Raw genomic sequence first — 20,211 nt, forward strand, 5'->3', positions numbered from 1 at the left:
CACCAGAGAACTCGGTCACGCCTCCAGATCTGTGAGCCACTTGGCGGGGAGGGAGTGGCCTTGAACTGAGCAGGAGGCGTGGGCTGGCCAGAGAAACCAGCGCTGGAATCTCAGTTCACGTTTTGCCCTCGGTTACGCCCCGTGGCCCTACACATCGGTTACTTCTGCCCCGGGGAACGTCTGTCGGCTCTCTGGGTCTTAGCCTTGATCTCAAGGCAGCATAGATCAGCAGTCAGGAATGAAGACCCACTGCTGACCTCTGGCCCAAGCTGACTGCATCCCTCCTCTTGCAACATCCTTGCCGTTTCTTAATCACAGAGTTCCCTAAAAGACCCAGAATCCAGAATTCCCCTGTAGATGACCTATTGCCAGAAAAGCCATTTCTCAGGAAGAGGAGAGCCCTTCTCAAACCCAGGACTGCCTAGGCCCACGGTTGGCCCTGGAGCCACGGGATGCTAGAGGGGCTGGTGCAGACTATTTGATTTTCAGGAATTTTGCCAGCCAGCTGTTAAACATAGCCATCACTAAAAATTTAATTATACGAACTTAAGTTACATTTTTTAACAAAACCCATCACTTCCTAAGTATTTGACTATTATCTATGGTCTTTGAGCCACTAGAACCACCAACCCTCTAGGATGACAAGCACTTCCCAGAAAAAAGAGCACAGGGAGGTGGAAATATGAAGGAAGTAAGAAGGGGTGCGCTCCTCTGCATCTTCCCTGTCAGGGATGTTACAAGGGGTGTTTGAAATAGGTCCTGGTGGAAGTATTTATACCACCTGAATAGGCAGATGCTACTAATGAGGGCTTGGGGAGGAAAGAAGGGCACTTGTTACACATTTGCCTTCCTGGCAAAGATGTGGGAAGCAGGTGCTTGGGCTACAGGTGCAAAAGAAAGAGGTTATCTTCCTGCCAAGAAGGGATCGAGGGACTGGTGGACAGTAGAAAAATCAGACAGTGCCTCAACCATGAGATTCTCTCATTTGATCCCTGACCAAGTATTGAACAGGGCATAGGCATGGGAGGCCGGGTATGGATCAGGTGACGATACAATCGGTCCCTAAGTTCTCATCTAGTTTAGAGAAAAGCCCAAGGAGCCTTATTTCAGGTTCTAGGCCTCAAGATCTTCCTTATCTCTCTGCAGAATCAATTTTTTTCTCTGACAAGGAAGAAAGGCAGGAAGAGAAAGGAGGCTTTCCTAGTCTCCCCAACACCTAGAAAATCTTTCAAGAATGGCTCTGAGTTGAACTTGCAAGAGGAGACAACAAGAGAGATATGCAATGATCTTGAGCATTAAAGGGGTGGTGTGGAAGAATTTTGGAATTTTCCTAGGGAAGCAGTTTCTCAAGTAAACTATTGTCAAAGGAAAGAGCTGGTACTAGTCCATCACTGAAGAGCACTCTTTGCCCATTATCTTCTCCCCATAAAGGACCCACTCTTTGGAGAGTCCCCTGGGGTCTTGGAACAGGAAGATGGCTCATGTGCCCATAATTCTACTGAGGCCTCCCCTTGAAGAGACATGAGGAGCTGAAAGTCATTATGCGAATGAGTAAGAGACGGGTGTTTATGCTCTGTAAATGAAAGGGATAGTACACATATGGGAGGACTGTGTGTGAGAGAGGGAGCTCAAGTTTAGAAAGGCCCTGTGTGTTTGAGTGTTCAAAGAGGGCCTAAAATTAAAGAGATACTCAGACAACCAAGGGCAATGAGAAGTCATTTATTTAGGGCAAGAGATTGTTTTCCTACAACCAGCAGTTTTAATACTGGGTTGCAAGATTTCCAACGACATTTTACTTTCACTGTGACCAATGGGTTCTGGCAAGGGCTTCAGCATGTCAGTCAAGATGGCAGGCCCAGGAAGATGAAGCCCTCTCCTTACCTATGACTTCCCCTACTCCAATCAAAGCCTGACTATTCTCACCCCTGAGCAAAGAACCTGGTCAAGTGGACTTGCTAAAATGCACTAGCATGTATTGCACACTTACTATGTGCTAAGCACTGAACCAAGTGTTTTACATGCATTATCATATTAAGGCCTGACTTAATGCCTGCCTGTCCCTTCTTGGAAACCTGTAGTTCCATCCAATCATTTTTGCCAAGAGCTCCTAACTAGGAATTGAAGATCAAGGATTATGCTGAGCACTTGAGTAGAGGTGAGGAAAATCCAGGGTTGACCCTCCATTTCTATCACTGACTTGATTCTGGGACTCTGCATTTCTTCATCTGTCAAAAGAGAAAGGATTATCCTAGATCACAGGTCTTCAGTCAGAGGACAGCATCAGAAATCTCTGGTCTAGATAATATCTAAGATCACTTCCAGGTCTAATATTATAGGACTATTCAGTGGAGGCCTACAGAAGGTAACATAGTAGGATGATTAAGAGCCCGGAGTCAGAGGGCCCTGTGTAGGTCCAGCCGCCAGGTCTTTATTGTGCAATTCAGGAAAGTTACTGTACCTCTCTAAGCCTCATTTTCCTCGTTATTATAGTGGAGACAATAATTCTAGTCACCTCCTATAGTTGTTGAGAGAATCCAGTGAGTTTTGTTTTTGTTGGTTGTGTTGGTTGGGTTTTTTAGGATTCAATGACTTGATGCTTCCAAAGTACATGCAGTGCTTGGTATATTTTTTTAAAAAGGTTTCTTAAATATTATTTAATTAGCTATTATCTTCAGTGTTCTTATTAGCTATTAATATTATGACCACAGCTATTACTACTACCACCACCAAACTTTTACTGGGCCCTCCAAGGTGATTACCATCATCACCTTCTGAAGTTTTCTGGTAGTCCTAACAAGGTAGGGAGGACAGCTAGTGGGTATGTCCTCTCCCGGTTCTGTTCAGGGACTTCCACAATGGCTCCACAGTCCAATTCCATACTAGGACTCCACAACTGCAACACTCTTGCTTCTCCTGTCCTCCATGATCTTAAGATCCTTGGGAAATAAAAATCTGCTCTCTGTCAAATATGAGAATGAAAAAATGAAAGCGAAAAGCAACCCTCCTCTCCCACCTAGAGAATGACTGCAGCCTAGACCATCTATTGATCTAAGCTCCCTTGGCTTGGTCTTTATGCCCTTCACCAATGAAGTTGACCTCTCCATGCTCTTCAGGTCTCAGCCCAAGTACAACCTCCTCAGAAGGGCCTTCCTGAGCCACCCAATCTAAAATCGCAAATCACAACCATGCTAGCATGCTTTTTTCTTTTTTCAATCACATTTACCTCTATCTAAACCTATTTTGTCCACTCGGAGTTTTACTTTTTTATTGACTGACTTCCTTCCACTAGAATGAGAGCAGAACCTTCTCTGTCTCATTCACTAATGTTTCCCCCAGAGCCTGACAGTGCTGGACTCACGGGGGCTCTCTGTGGAGACTGAGTGAATAAATAGACTCGATTCAGATCTAAGCTTTATCACTCAGTCTGTAAAATTTTGGACAGATACTTCATCTCTAAAATGAGGATAAGGCTGTCTCATAGAGTTGAGTGACCAAAACACAGCTCCTGGAATTGTTAATTCTCTGACAGAAACCTTAACACAGCCCCCTCACCACCTACCCAGTAGCCTCATTCTATAGTTGAGGCAGCTGAGGTCCAGAGAAAGTTTCTCATCTAAGACTACCAGCCAGCTGCTATATTCATCTCATGAAATCATTTCCCTGTGTTTTATACCTAAAAACTTGACTCTAGCTAAATTAATTAGTTTGACTGCTTCTGCTCAGAAGCTGTTATTTCCTCACGCATGTTTATGTAAGCCATTTTTCCCATACAGAATGCCCTCTCAGCCTCATCTGTGCCTGCTTATATAACACTCACCTCCTATAGGAAGGTGCTTGATTTAACTCACATGGCTCTGACTACTCCTTTTTTCTTAGTTCTTTTTGGCATGTGTCCATTTTGTTTCTAGCATAGGCACATTCCATCTGAACTGGTCTGCCCTTTGCTAATTGTGGTAAACCCTTTTTCTGAGACTGGCCTACAGCCACACTGGACTTGGAATTCATCAAATGAGAGCTTCCTTTCCTTTTATATCCGTTTCCATGACAGTCCCCAGAGCAAGCATTGACTGCTGAGTCAGGTAGATGCAAGAGTTTCAGGTATAAGATCAGCCCATAAAGGAGATTCACTGAGGCCAGAAGGAGGCAGCCACAGGATAAGATTTAGAGACTTGGATTTCACTTCTTTCAGATCCTGATTATACACCATTATCAGGACCAATGACGATTTCTGCCTACCTATAAAATCAAGTATTCTAGAGGATCTCTCCAAAATGAGAGAAAAGAAAAAAAGGAGAAAAAAGAATTGAAAAAAAAGTGAAGGGGGAAGAGAGATAAGCATTAGAATGTAGGCAAGATTTTAATGAGGAGGGAAGCGACTGAAAGAAGTCTCCCAATTCTCCAGATCAAATAGTATAAATTATTGGCCTACTGTGTTGGGATTTAAATCAGGTTTTTAGACAGCAACATGAAAACAGACACGAATTTACCATTTTTTGTGCTTTACATCTTTATCATTCTTTGTCAAAGATGACTACAAATCCCAGATGTGTTTCATCTGCTCTTCACAGAATCTGCCACAGAGGTAAGCAAAGCAGACAACATCTAGAAAGGCACAGGCTTTGGGAAGCCCCTCGGAAGGCCCAGCAAGAGTTAAACGCCTGAGCTGGCATCATCCATTGGCTCCCACCACCGCTGCAGCCCTTGGCCGATCCTCTACCAGATGCAGAGACAGTCGAAGCAGCTTGAGATTCATCTAAGGCCCCATGAATTATAGCCCTGGCCTGGGTCACTCTTCATTGCTCAGAGGAAATATTTAACTCTGTTTTTTCCCTCTAAGCCACCCACTCTGTTTTTTACTCTGGTTCTAAGTATTTAAGAAGTCCCTTTGGTACTAATTCCTGTGCTTGTTCTCTTGAATGCTAGGAGGTTAGAACAAAAGGGTCCTGATTTGGTCCAGGCAAATTCAATGAATAATAGTTTCAAGCTGCTTCCCCCTCCCCTGAATCCTTCTTATATGGTCTTAAATAACAGCCACCACCCTGATATCTCAGGCTCCCTGATTCAGTCATCTATTTTATAGATATATACACACATCCCAATGCAAATTGCTTCAGAGCTTTTGACTATTTAGGATAGAGCTGCATGTTTTTAGCCTTTAGGCTGGTTGAGGGGGAATGCCCAAAATGAAGATGAAATGACTGCTAAATCCTCAACTCCTTTCTAGAGATTTAGAAGGCAACTAGTTTTTTCTGCTAGACAAACTTCTATATCCTCTACTCCTCCCAGTTTACCCATTTTCCCATCACCATCAGCATCCAGAATAACAGTTTTAAGATTGACCTTGACCTTGGGCCTCAGACTTCCACCCCATCAGTAGCAAAGGACAATCTCTAGATTCTTTCTGCATATTAGATGAAGCTCCAAGATAAAATTCATCATTTCTCCAATTTCATAGCTTCTTCCATCAACCCATTCTTCCTCCTAATAGAAATACTTGCCATATGCAAAATATCATTTGATCTGTAAATGAGTTGATATATATTATCTCACTTTATCCTCACAAAAACACTTGGGGAGGGGAGAGATGGGATCAGAATTATCAACATCTCCACTTTGGGTAAAAACTAAGACTCAAAGAGTTTGAATGACCTGTCAGAGACCACTTTATCACTGAGTAACAGGATTAAGACTGAAAGACTCATCTCATGTTGACTCCCAGCCCCGGGAACTCCTCTGACCTCAGCTGCCTTTCTTCTGGCAAGACCATCTCACGTCCATTTCCATTTTCCCATTCTCACTCACACCTTGGGTGCACCCTAGCTCATGCTAGCTACAAGCCCAACCACACTCAGTTCTCCCCATCTTCCTTCGATTCACGCACTCCTTCTCACACTCCTTGAACACTTATGAGCTATTATAGTTTAAACAGAATTTATAAGAATTGAGTGAGTTACCTTTAAGCTGAGCCAACAGTTACCTTGATGGCCCTAAAGTGACTCAATCCACTGTCTTTGGAGCCTCTACAAGAAACCATAGAGAACACCCATTACAGAGGAGTACTATTTCATTTGTATTAAAAGAACATTTTTTCCACTGCATTTCTTTTCACTTCCCTCTCTGCACTATGGCACTAAAGGGACTTAACTTACTGGATATCAGTATAGATCACATGGGTTCTAATGCAGCAATTCTTTTTTTTTTTTTTTTTTTTTGAGTTGGAGTCTCACTTTGTCACCCAGACTGGAGTGCAGTGGCCACTCCCGGCCACCGCAGCCTCGCCCTGCTGGGCTCCAGCGATCCTTCTGCCTCAGCCTTCCGAGTAGCCGGAATTACAGGCACGCGCTACCATGCCTGGCTGATTTTTTTTTTTTTAATTGTAGAGATGAGGGCTCGCCAAGTTGCCCAGGCGGGTCTTGAACCCGCAGGCTCAGGCAATCCACTCACCTCGGCCTCCCAAGGCACGGGATTACAGGCTGAGCCACTGACCCCGGCTTAATGCAGCAATTCTTAACCATCTGGAGGCCTTGGAAATGTCATCAACTCTGTGGAAGCCTATCCTTGAAAATGCCCAGGCCCATGCACACACAAAATTCTGCCCACAACTTTGGGAGATTTATAGCCCCTCAGAAATTTACTCTTCAACTCCTAGAGGTCTAGCAAGCTCATGCATGCCCATGCCCAAGAAGGAGGAAACGTCTCTTCTCCCACAGAAGGTAATTTGTTAAAATATTTGAAAATCAAAAAGGCCCACACCAGACATTATATGATTGAGAGAGGTCAGGAACAGGAAATAGTCTAACTCACTGCTGCAGTTTCAGGCCAGCAAGCCAGGGCTCAGCCCCCGCTCTGAGGCTGTCAGCTAAATGTCTCCTTATTTATTTATTTATCTTTTTATTTTTTTTTTTATTTTTATTTTTTGAGTTGGAGTCTCACTCCGTCTCCCAGACTGGAGTGCAGTAGCACTCGACCTGCTGGGCTCTGCCTCAGCCTTCCAAGTAGCCGGGACTACAGGTGTATGCTACCACACCCAGCTAATTTTTTATTTATTGTAGAGACGAGGTCTCACCAAGTTGCCTGGGTGAGTCTCGAACCCGTGGGCTAGTCAATCCACTCGCTTTGGCCTCCCAAAGTGCTGAGAATACAGGCTAAGCCATCAAGCCCAGCCAATGCCTCCTTATTTATAAAAGAATACTGTCATCATTACCACTCATAACAACACAGTGAGACCAGAGTGAACAGTATTATTTGAGACTCTTGTAATTAGAACATATGACACAGTTCTCACTTCAGGAGTTTGCAATTTACTTGATTAATTCTGCCAAGAAAAAATTGAGTGAGCTGTAGGCTCTTGCTCTCTTCACCTAGGTGAACTTAGGAGGTAGGGTGCAGCATGTGGAAACCCCAGCTCCTCCTTTCTTCCCTCTTCCTGGCAAACCCATCCCCCTTTCACCCTCAACACTCCCTGTCTATGCACTGCCACCATGCTTTCTGTTGCTCTCTCTAATTCTGCTCATGCAACCTCTCTCCCTTCCTCTAAATTTTCTTCCAGTGTCTTCACTTACATTAAGATGAAAATAATTGATAACAGCTTTAAAATGTCTCTCATTCATGAATATTTATACCTTAAAATATCAAAGTCTTTTTTGAAACAAAGTTCTGATCATAGAATTTCAGACAACAGTCAGCAAGCGAAGGTTCTTTAAAACACGAGGGGGGTGAAAAAAGAAAAAGGAGATCCCAGGTAGGGTCACCATGGACAGTTGGACAGGTTGTGCACAGCACAGCCTTGGGGGGCGCAATTCTCATAAACAAGGACCACCCCCCTGAAACAAAGCACATGTACAACAACTGATTCAGTCCACTCACCCTGCTCATCAGGTTTCCTTCTGAGCCCAACAAGGCCAGGATGGAAGGGCCTCCACTTAGTGAGCTCCTGCCTTCAGATGTTGTATCTAGTATCTCATTTAGAAATGTTTTGTGGAATGATTGGCTCATCTTTCTCTCTTACTCACCACCAATGCGTGTTGCCTCACTCCTGGCTTCATGTCTCTGCTTCACTCTGGAAGTGGGGAGGTGGGTAGACAATAGGAATAAGCATCATGACTACGCAAGGTGAGTACGTGAGCCCAAGGAGGCACGTGCAATTTACAACTGAGACTCCATGACCTAATATGTGTGAGACTTACAGGCATGAGTTTTCTGTGATCCTTGAGGATGCAGGGAATTAAAGGGCAGACAACACTGGTGTTTAGCTAAAGGAGAACATAAAACTATGGTTTCAGCCAGGCCAGTCACAAAAAAAGCTGCTTTGGGCTGCCCTGGCTCAGGCCCACCTCCTACCTGCACATGAGTCCCAGAGCAGAGCCCGAGGCACCCAACAGACCCGCCTGTTCTCCCACCTTGAGGTCCCCAGTGCTCTGCTGAGAAGCCAGATGCCACCTCCTTCATAAAGGCTTTCCATGCTCTGCCTTCCCTCGCTCCCGCCTCCTTGCTCCTCCGCACAGCCTCCCTTGTCACTGTTGAGAGCCAAGAGGGGACAGGATCCAGTAATGTCACTTCCTAGCCAACCTGGCAGGAGCAGGCCAGCAACTTGTCCAATACTTTCAAGCTGCAGTTGGTGAGACTCCAAAAGCCAAGTCACTCCAAGTCAAGATTCTTCCATCGCTCCTCTTTTTCTCCCTGGACTAGCTAGGAATCTCCTCCTTCCCATCAGTACCTGACACTGTGAAGTAGCCAACAGACCAACTGGAAGATGCTTGATCACAGAACCCACCCACTGCATTCCAGATAGGGAAACCAGGGGTGCTTTCTGTTTCTGGAAAGACCCAGATGTTGGGGGAGAGAAGACAACAAAAGAAAACAGCAAGAATGGTGACTCGTAGGCAGAATTCACCTGTGTGCTCTTGGAAATGGGAAAAGAAAAGTGAAGGGATAGGAAAGCTGCAAAAATGGGTATAATATTACAAGAAAACAAAAAGAATCCCTAATATCACATTTATGTATAGAGCAGGATGTGTTTTCACTTCATCCCCAACAACACAGGTCTGCATTTGGCTCCCAAATCCGTTTCTGGAGCCCACACCCCAGCCTGAGCCTCATCTCAGGTATCCATCTTCACCTATATACTCTGCAGGGTCTTTAGCAAGCCTAAAACCAAACTCCTTCTTTCCCCTGCACACGCACCCAAAATGATACACAACCACTTACATCGCCTCCCTGCCACCTCCCTCCCGTTTTCTTCAGGGAGGTTGATGCTGACTCTCTCTTCAGCTCATCCTTCAAGGGGGGTAGCCTGTCTCTCTTCCCTCAGCCCCCACAGGCCTCGCCAGGTCCCGATGAGCTCAGATGTGCTCCTCTCCATCCCCACTGCCTCTTCCTTGGCTCAGACTCCTGAAGTCATGTCCTGACAGGTCTCCATTATCCAATCTCTCCCTTAATGCTATCCTTATTCCACATAATTGCTAGAGTTGTCTGTCTAAAAGACGAATATGGTCGTGTCACGCCCATGCGTTAGTCTTTAACGAGTCTGCGTTGTCCTCTGGAAGAAAGCTCTGAGTACTCAGGGTGACGACTCTACCTCTTTGCCCACTGACCACAGCTGACTTTTCCAGGTTCATTGCCCACCCTCCTCCACAGCCCCTTATACCCTAGGCCTGAGAGACTCAATGAACTCCTCAAACATATCAGGCTCTTTCATTTCTGTGTGTGTGTGTGTGTGTGTGTGTGTGTGTGTGTGTGTGTGTGTGCGCGCGCGCGCACACGCACGCGTGTGTTCACTCTTCTGAAATGAATTTCTCCCTCCAGCACCTGGTGAATTCCTACTCATTTATTAAAGTCCAACAAAAATATCACTCAAATGGAATCTTTCCCAACCTACTCCTTGCCCATCAAAGCATGGCTATCCCTAGTTTCACTAGAATCTCATAACTTATGAATTACTTCCATCAACAAATGTTTACTGAACTAGCACTCCATATGCCAGACTTGGGGCATATAGCCTTACTCTTGTACTTGCCGAACGTTCTCTTTCACCAGACTAGGGGGCATCTTGATGAAATAGATGGCTACAACACAGGAACTGTCTTTTGCATTTCTTTGCCCTGGTGTCTCACACCATGTCTGACACTGAGTAGGCTTATAGAGTTACTTACTGGAGGTGAAGACACAGGGAATGGGAACTGAGGAAGGAAAGGAGGAAAAGAGAAAAATTCAGTAAAGTCTGAGGAGGGGAGAGAAGACTAGAGTGGGAGCCCAGAGATGGAAGCAAGAGAAGAAAAATGAGGAAGAGGAGAAGGAAGGTGTACTACTTATCCCATCACCACCAAACTACATGTGTGTGTACATGCATGTGTGGTGGACTGGGGGGGTTGGGTGTCATATTAAACAAGGCAACAGCATAACACCTCCAACCTGCTCCAGGGTTGGCTATAAGAAATCTGATGGACACTTAGCTTTTTTATTTAAAGGACTGCTGTTTTAGACTTGTACATATAATACTGAAATGTGTCTATATACACATATAAGGTAAGATGTGGGGGGGGAAGCCTTCACATTTGAAGTTTCCATGCAAGTGCACCAGTCTGTGTCTGTCTCCATTCTCCTCTCCTTTCTGTCCTGCCACATGGCTGCCCTAAATCCCATCACTTCCCAAATCCTCAGGTCTTTGTCTGTCTCCATCACCTTTTGAGACAATCAGGAGACAATCAGGAGATACCTTCACATTCTTAGACAGTTTCACACAGAGTAAAACACTCCTTCGTAAGTGACTAAATATGGCTAAATTCTAAATACTTTGAATTCCTCCATAATAGAAGGCTCTTTTAGTGAAGAAAAAAACAAACACATCAAAAGGGAGCGGTCTGGATAAAGACAGCAGAATCCATTGGGTTAGGGATGGTGCTGAAATGTATCAGCACGTCCCACTGCACTCCATGGACCCAGATTTGACTATCCATCCTGCCTCCTGACAGCTCTGGGGCCTTGGTCATGTCGTGTTCAGATCCGGCTCTGCAGGAGACAGTGGAATTAGATGTGACATAAAGAGAACACTGGCTGAGAACCCACATTCTAGCTCTGAATCTCCTGCCAACCAGCTGTGATACTCTGGTCGAATGACACCTCATAGGTCTAGAGACAGGGATCTCTTAGCTCCCATTCCTCTCTAATGTCTATGTCTGTCTCTAAAATTCTCTGGTGCCAATGAACATGATGAGACTCCAGACAGAGCAGACTGCCAGAAAGAAATAACTCCTGTAATCTCAGGAAGTGGGATCGGTAGACAGCTGCACAATTTGCACCAGGCATAGATGTCTAAAAGCCAAAACAGAAAACAAAACTCTAGGTTTCTTATCCAGAATCCAAGGACTACTCCACTACTCAAGAATATTTGAAAATTAGAATAGATGGTTCCTTAAAGGTGCTATAATTTCATCTCCTGCCCAGTCCAAAAATGATCTTTTTTCACCTCTGTAGGTGCCCCATCGTTGCTTTAACATTTCCAATAACAAGAAGTCTCTACCTGCACAAAGTTCTGCAAAGGTACAAGCAGGAACCGGAAGCACAGTTACTTAGGGGCCCTAGCATGTGTCCCTGGCTCCCAGATTTTCCCCTCATGGTAGAGCCACAGTGTCTGAAATTCTACTATTAGTTATTTATTTCCTTTGGTTCCCCTTTCTCAAGTTTCTTAAAATTTAAACATTCCTGGTAGTAATTGCTATCAAACCAAAGGGCTCATGACTTACTGGATTCCCTTTTGTTCATGAGAACAGGATGTCAGATGAGAGCCTTGGACAATCTAAAAAAAGAAAGAGATTGAGGTTAAGGAGAAAGGTGGAAAGATAAAATCCAGATGTTCTACACAACTGTTCTACCAGGCCCAGTGAGAGTACATATGATGAAGATGATGATGATGATGATGATGGTGGTGGTGGTGATAATGATGGTAGAAAACAACAAACATTTAGATATGCTCACTATGCACCAAGCACTTATCTTAGCACTTCACATTCTAACTCACTGTAGAACACATTTACAAAAACTGGGTAGTTTTTACATCAAGTCTTTTGATTACTTTGAATAAGCACCTCATCTGCTTTGAGAAGTCCCCATCCATCCTGAAGTTTCCAGCTTCTTTCCTTCCTTTCTTTTCTTTCTTTTAAAACAAAGATAAATAAATACAGTTCTGTAAGTTAGTATAATTCCTGTATGTCCAGAAGTGGTTAAGTGGTTAGTGAGACCCATTTGTTTTCTGTTTGTTAATTTTATTTTATTTTAAAGTTGTGGGGTATAAGTCAGGATTGTGTACATAAGTGGTTTAAGTACAGGCAAAGTTTGGGGTCTCCCATTGAACCTCACTTGACCTGGATTAGGATCAGGAACCCTTATTGATGTTATGTGCTCCCCTTACCAGCAGTGGCCCGCTACTGCCAATCCCTTTTTTGTGGTATTATGATATGTGTTCAGGGTCTACTTATGAGTGAGAACATGTGGTACTCAGTTCTTTGTTTCTGTGATAGATCACTGAGCATGATAGACTCCATATCCATCCAAGTTGTTGTGAAGTCCATAATTTTGTCCTTTATGGCTGCATGATATTCAATTGTGTATAGTACCACACTATTTTTATCCAGCCCAGTTTTGATGGACAGCATGGTTGGTTCCATGTTTTTGCTATTGTGAATAGTGCTGCAAGAAACATGAGTGCTCAAGTATCTTTTTTGTAAAATGATTTGAGTTCCCCTGGGTATATTCCCAGAAGGGGAAATGCTGAGTCATATGGAAGGTCAATTTCTAGTTATTTTAGAAATTGCTACACTGTTTTCCATAGAGGTTAAATTAGTTTGTACTCCCACCAACAGTGTAGAAGCATTCCCTTTTCTCCACATCCTCGCCAGCATGTGTTGTTTTTTTGTTTTATTAATGATGGCCATTCTTACTGCAGTTAGGTGGTATCTCAATGTGGTTTTCTTTTTTTTTTTTTTCTGAGTTGGAGTCTCACTCTGTCAGCCAGACTGGAGTGCAGTGACCACTCCCAGTCACCGCAGCCTCGACCTGCTGGGCTCCGGTGATCCTTCTGCCTCAGCCTTCCAAGTAGCTGGAACTACAGGCGCATACTACCATGCCTGGCTTATTTTTTGAATCATTGTAGAGATGAGGTCTCACCAAGTTGCCCAGGCTGGTCTCAAACCGCTGAGCTCAGGCAATCTTCTCACCTCGGCCTCCCAAAATGCTGAGATTACAGGCTTGAGCCACCATGCCTGAACTTTTTGCTTTGTTTTGTTGTTTTGCCCATTTTTTATGAGGTTGTTTGTTTTTTTCTTTTCAGCACTTTTGAGTTCCTTGTGGATTCTGGATGTTAGGCCTTTGTCAGATATACAGTTGGCAAACATTTTTTTCCCATCCCATGGGGTGTCTCTCTACTCTCTTGATGTCTTCTTTTGTTTTTCAGAAGCTTGTCAGTATGATGAGGTCCCACTTGTCTAGGCATGAACATCTGGAGTTTTGGTCAAGAATTGGTTGCCTATTCCAATTTCCATAAGGGTGTCTACTGCATTTTCTAAGAGTCTTATAGTTTGAGGTTTAATGTTTAGGCCTTTGATCCACTTAGAGTTGATATTTGTGTATGGTGATAGATAGGGATCTTGTTTCAACCTTCTGCATGTGGTCAGCCAGTTTTCCCAGCACCATTTACTGAATAGGTTCTTCTCTCCCCAGTGGTTATTGATGGAGGCTTTGTCAAAGATGAGTTGATTGAGAAGCAATACATTTGTTTAGGGAGTTTTCACACCCTCTTCTTCTGTGAGCTATGAAAGGTAAATGTGCCAAGACCCCCATCTGGTGGTTGGAATCAATAGTGAAGGTTTGGGAGAAATGTATTTCCTGCATTAATAATTAACCAGAGAGTAGGGAACACAAGTCATTCTCATGATTAAGGTGGTCCAGTCCCTGGAGACATCTCAACTTGGCCAGCTCTCCTAGACTGCCTTATAATTTGAGTTTAAAGACACTGCTCTGATGGAGACCAGAAATCAAGGTGAAGAAAGGACAGTAGGAAAGAAATACGCGCAAGTCATGTTAAATAAGACAACAGCTCCAGTGGTTGGCTACAAGAAATCTGATAGACACCTAGGTTTTTTTTACTTGTACAGTTTTGAAGGACTGCTGTCTTGGATTTGCATGACATGATTGAGATGTCTAATTTTTGAGAAAGTTGCTCTGGAGAGACAGGGAGGGAGAGAAGAAAGAGGAGAGAGAGGAGAGGGGAGAGAAAAGACGGTTAGAGGAGAGGAAGAGAAGAGAGATGGGGAGAGAGGGAAGAGAGAGAAAGAAGGAGAGAGAGAAGAGAGGAAGGAAAAGGAGAGAGGGTAAAGAGGAGAGGAGCAAGAGAGAGGAGAGAGGGAGGAGAAAGAGAAGGGAGAGAAAGAGAGAGGGAGCAGAGAGAGGGAGGAAAGAGGAGAGGGGAGAGAGAGGAGAGATGGGGGAAAGAGGAGAAAGAGAGGACAGAAAGGAAGAGAGGAGGGGGGGAAAGAGAGAGAAAGGAGGGGAGAGGGGAAGAGAGAGAGAGAGAGAGAGAGAGAGAGAGAGAGAGAGAGAGAGAGAGACCTGCAAGTTCCAACAGTGCCACCTTCTGGCCATAATGAAGTAAGACAGGCACAATCTACTGCTCTCATTGTGGCTATTGTTACCACCTAAAATACTGAAATGTCCAATGTAACTCTTACTGGCCAGTTACAGTAGTAAACACAGATTGTAATCATGGACACATTCCACATGGAACCCTGGGCAACCCTTTACATGTGCTTGCTCATATGCGCCTTCATTAGACTGCACCTTGTGAGAGCAGGGATCATCTCGTAAGCAATTTCAGTAGCCCACTCACTGGCAGTTAGTCACTGAAAATACAAATGGCAGAAACAAGGGTTGTTTGTGCGTTTGTTTCTCAGTTTATTAAAATCTCATTAGCAAGGGAGTCAATGTCAACATCACATTGAAAGTAAGGTCTGTGATACAGATAACAGAATTGAGAGAATGCCCATTGAGACTGTGTCTGTGAACACCAGGGCAGCCAGATGAAGGTAGGAAAAATAATGAGTAGTTAGCTCATTACAAGAGATTGAACTTAAAGTGGCCTCAGAAATATGAATGAATGGTTTCCCAATACTGAGTGAAAGTTTAAAGTTCCAAAAAAATAACATATTTGAGACTAAGAAAGAATTAAGCAGGTAAAGATACATAGAAACACTTGCATACATACAGTTGGTTATCACAAAAACCCATTTGCCAAAGAGAATACAAGTTAAATGTAAGCACAAAAGTGACGTCAAATAACCAACGTGGCCTGTCTGGAATGTGTGCTCAGTAATAGGCTAGATAAGGACCAGGAAATCCTCTCTCTATTACAGGCAATGTGGAGTCATGACCATTACACAATAGCCAGAGTTATAGAAATGAACATAAATTGTCGCAAAAGGGAGGGGCGGGGTAAGTAGTATTACTTTGCTTAGAAAGAAAGAACTCTGTTGATATTTAAGCGTTATAACAGGCTTTTGCAAGAAGCACTTTATTCCCTTCGAGATCTTGATAGAAGGGCCAGTCTCCAAAGAAGTCTTCAGAGCCTGGCCCCAAAGAACTCCTAGAGTCCCTTCCAGTTCTGTCATACCATGAGTTAAACCTTAGTTCTACTCAAAGGAACAGGAAAAATGTTATATTTTATTGGCAGTTTATGAATTTGATCTTGGTTAAGAACCCTGTCTCTATCACTTATTAGCTAGATGACCCTAAGCAAGTTTTAACCTCACTAAACCTATTTCTGCATCCATCTATAAGATGGTTTTTTCAGAGGGTCACCATGATAATTCGATGAGATAAGATCTGTGAGTTGCTCAGCACAGTGTCTAGCCCACAGCAAGCACTCAAAAGATGGAAGCTATTGTGACTGAGGATTAAGTGAAAATTAAATTAAATTAAAATGAGCACTCAGAACAATGCCTAGCTCACAGTAAGCACTCAATTTTAATGAAAAGGAATGAATTGCAAGCTAAATTTTAAAACAAAAATAAATAGTATCACAAAGCTTTATCTTCATGTGGGGGTACCATAGTATTTTAGGAAAAACATCTCCTATAACATATAGAAATAAATGTGTAGTATATTCACCAATAATACCACACCAAAAAAATTAGTGGAGGAAAGCTATATTGGGCTAAGGAAATGATTACAGATGGAAAAGTAATAATTATAATGATGTGTTGTGTTTGTATACTAGTAGACATGTATAACAATAGTACTATAAAGAAGGAAGGGAATAGAATGAAATAATTTTTTTATTACTGGAAACTAGCATAAGCTAGTATAAATCTGAAGCTGGTTCTAATAAGATATATGTGGTAAACTCTTAAACAACTACTAAAAATATAATGAAAAAAATCATTTTAAAAAATGAAAATGCTGCATTAGAAACCATTCACTTAGGCCAGACATGGTAGCTCACACCTGTAATCCCACTTTAGGAAAAAAAAATCTACCACTAGTTATATGACTTTGACTAAGTCGCTGAAACCTCTGCATTTCTGTTTCTTCTCTGTGTGAGTGGAAGTGGATTGATGTTTCTTCCAATTCTGAGTCTAGAGTTCTAGATAATACCAGAAATTAGCATACACTAAAAATTTATAATATATAATATATAAAACTCTAGTTATAAACTAATAATCAGTCACTAATAATATAAGTTAATTAAAAACAAAATTCACAGTAAGTATAAGGCACTATAAACATAAAAGTTCTTTAATTATCTAAGGACTAATTAAATAATAAATAACTACTAGATACAGAAATATTAAAGATGAAACAACGATATACTAATTTTTATATAATTTTCCCTTGATACACAGAGCAATAAATTATTTTGAGTATCTTATTCCATAAGAATCACATATACAGGCTAAGCGCGTTGGCTCATGCCTGTAATCCTAGCACTTTGGAGGCCAAGATGGGAGGATCACTTGAGCCCAGGAGATCAAGACCAGCTTGGGCAACATAGTGAGATCTCAGCTCTACAAAAAAAATCAATAATAATAATAATAATTACATATACTGAGTCTAAATAATCACAGATTCCAAATTAATGCTGCTTCACATTCAGGAATCAGCAAATCTTTTCTGCAAAGAGCCAGATGGTAAATATTTTAGGCTCACTCAGCCCTTCCTTACAGCTCAAGAGCAGCCGATATGTATACATGAATGGCTATGGTGACATCCCAACAAACTCTATTTATGGACAGAAATTTGAATTTCATACCATTTTCAAGTGTCATGAAATATTAATATTCTGTCTAGTTTCTTTAATTTGCCATTTAAAAATGTAAAAACTATTCTTAACTTGTAGACTGTACAAAAGCAGGCAGTGTGCAGGAATGAGCCCACAGGCCATACTTTGGCAACCCCTGCCATAATTACATATTTGGGGAAAGAAAGTGGTAATGTAGGAAATCCAGAACTGGCAGAATCCCCTTATGGGATTTTCGCTGGTTGGGTTGTTGGTGTTTGTCTTGCTGTACTGTTTTCATCTGCCATTTCTCTGAGGGATTACACTACAAACCACCTGCCAGTTCTCAGTTTCTGCATCAAGGGCCCTGGGTTTAAGCTTACCCAAGGTAAGCCTGACACCTTGTGGTTGCATTGCAAATGTCAGGTGCCACCCTGGACAGAATCAGCAATGCCCTTCTGGAGAAGGCCGAATCCAAGGGAAAGTATGCGAGTCAGCTAGTGAGCCAACCAGTAGTAGTAGTAGTAGTAGTAGTAGTAGTAGTAGTTGTTGTTGTTGTTGTTGTTGTTGTTTTTGTTGTTTTTGTTGTTGTTGCTGTTATTAAAATGAGGCAGGATAAAATCAGAGTTCACTCTCTGACTTCTCTCTTCGAAGGGAGCTTCCAAAAGTCTGTCCTTTGGGGGTACTTCATTCGAAGAGGGAGAGGGAGGAGGAGGGAAGGGAGAGGAGGGGTAGAGGGGGAAGGAGGAAGAGAAGGTAGAGAAGAAATAACTTCTAGAGCCTTTGCAACTAAAAGCTCCAAGGACATTCAAGAAGGCCCCCTAGCCGGGCTCGGTGGCTCAGCCTGTAATCCCGCGTCTTGGGAGGCTGAGGTGAGTGGATTGCCTGAGCCCGTGGGTTCGAGACCCACCAGGGCAAATTGGCGAGACCTCATCTCGACAATAAATGAAAAATCAGTCGGGCGTGGTAGTGCGCGCCTGTAGTTCCAGCTACTCGGCAGGCTGAAGCGGCAGGATCGCCGGCGCCCAGCAGGTCGAGGCTGCAGTGGCCGGGAGCGGCCACTGCACTCCAGTCTGGGCGACAGAGTAAGACTCCAACTCAAAAAAAAAAAAGAAGGCCCCCTGGTCTAGTTAAGTCTCTCACTCCCAGACATTACTATCCATCCAGGAGGAGAGAAAGGGGTACTGGGCACCTCAATCCCACTCCTCTCAGATGCTTTAATGGGAGATAGAAGGGAAACTTAAAGCACATCATTGCTATTGAAAATCAGGAGTTTTACTCTGGGAAATGGTGAATAAGGGACTTCAAGGAGGTAAAGACCCATGACTGGAACATTACCACAAGCCCTGAGGCAAAAATGGGATGATTCATTGCCTGCCCAGGTCAGACTGTCCCAAGGCTATTACACTGTTCGGCTGTGATGAAGTGTTTTTTGCTCCTTTTGGGGAAAGGGTTGAAGAGACCATTCTTTCCATTCCCCTGCCTCTAGAAGTGTTTCCCCAAAACATCCTAGACTCTAAGTTATTCCTATCCTGTAAATTATACCAGAAAGGAGATTCTGCGCCATGCTAGGTTGGGAAGTTCATCCTCTCATCTAATTCACAGCTGTCCATCTATGTTTCTGGGAAAGCAGAGAGAGGGAACACATAGAGGGAATTTGGCAGGGATCACCCCTGGGTTCTGTAATCACAAAAGTACTTTGTGGCTGTAGGAGTCTCTTCTTTGAGGTAACACCCTGAGAATCTCAGGTGCATGCTGAAACCTCACAGCTGCAGAAAGGGGCTGCAAAGAATCAGCGATCATTTCAACTGTCAATACCCTCAGTGCTGGGGACCTGGGACAGGAAGGTAGGCAAAGGATTTAAAGGCCCTGATCTTGGGGGTCCCGATGAATTCCCCACACTGACAACTCAGAGAAAGGCAGAGAAGGGTGAGCCCAGGGTCGTTACTTAGATGGACCCCTGAGCCCACTGCAGACCTGTGTCGTTAAGAACGGGGTGGGATGCAACTGCTGAGGTGTGTGGCCTTGAGATCACGTCTTCACTCTCCTCCTGAGTTCTCCTCCTTCACCAGGAGGAGGTGGCGGTGTGGGACAGAATGAATCAACCTCACTGAACCTGGAAGTGTGGGCAATACAGTGAAAGGGGGCTTGCTATTGTTCTTGAAGGCCCCCCATGCAACTAGCAGTGTTCTAGAGAAAATGTTTTCAGGCACTGGCGATCTGCCTCCCTCCTAGGGAAATGCTCACTTCCCAGCCTCATGCTGGCAACCCCACCAGCCCTCCAACACAGCAGCGACAGAGTCCTTGCTCGTAGTGTTAACCAGGTGTTTTGTTGGGGGTTTGTTTGTCTTTGTGTTCGTTGTGTTTTGTGTTCCTGATCTTCAGTGTGGAATTTCGAAAATTAGGAAGGCTATGCAGTGGTTTTTAAAAGTGGAGAGTATGATTTTAGCATGACCTTTCCCACCTCCGTCTCGTGCTTTACAATCAAAAGCTCTGGAACCTTCTCCCCACGCAGTCGGTTCTCAGGAGGGATCCGAACAATGCAGCGGGAGCCTCCTCGGAGGATGCGCCCCGCGCCGTTGGCCCCAGAAGGGGGAGCAGCTGGGATCTCCGCAAGGACTCCGCGGGCAGGTCGGTCCAGCGCCGTAGGGGTTAACGTGGGTCCGCGCGTAAAGGGAAGGAAAGAAGTTGGAGTTGACACTTAAGGAGGGAGGGGGTGGCGGACGGGTCTCGCTGACTCCTGATTGGTTTTAGATTTCATCCAAATTTTTTTTTTCTCCGTTCTCGCTCCCTCTTTTCAGTTTCTCTCTCTCTCTGATCCCAGGGGAGGGGAAACGGGACGAGTGAGCGTCAAAAATAAACCTCTTATGTCAAGCCGGGAAGGAAGTATAAATACGAGGGCTCGGCAGCCCACTCGGCGCTGCCCGGGGCGGGGAGGAGGCGCGAGG

At 43.9% G+C, this 20,211-nt stretch overlaps 1 protein-coding gene across 1 annotated transcript in view; it reads left to right on the plus strand.

Annotated features, from left to right (window-relative positions):
- Positions 1 to 19,803: 19,803 nt before the first annotated feature.
- The window catches only part of ADAMTS8 (ADAM metallopeptidase with thrombospondin type 1 motif 8), a 22,498-nt gene continuing 22,090 nt past the window's right edge, over positions 19,804 to 20,211 (plus strand). The window contains exon 1 of the mRNA XM_008057885.2: positions 19,804 to 19,932. Within this exon, the coding sequence (XP_008056076.2) occupies positions 19,804 to 19,932 (129 nt within the window). The remainder of the gene's footprint in view (positions 19,933 to 20,211) is intronic.

The sequence above is a fragment of the Carlito syrichta genome, unplaced genomic scaffold (genome assembly GCF_000164805.1).
Source record: "Carlito syrichta isolate Samal-C Ts95f unplaced genomic scaffold, Tarsius_syrichta-2.0.1 Scaffold303153, whole genome shotgun sequence".
Lineage (NCBI taxonomy): Eukaryota > Metazoa > Chordata > Mammalia > Primates > Tarsiidae > Carlito > Carlito syrichta.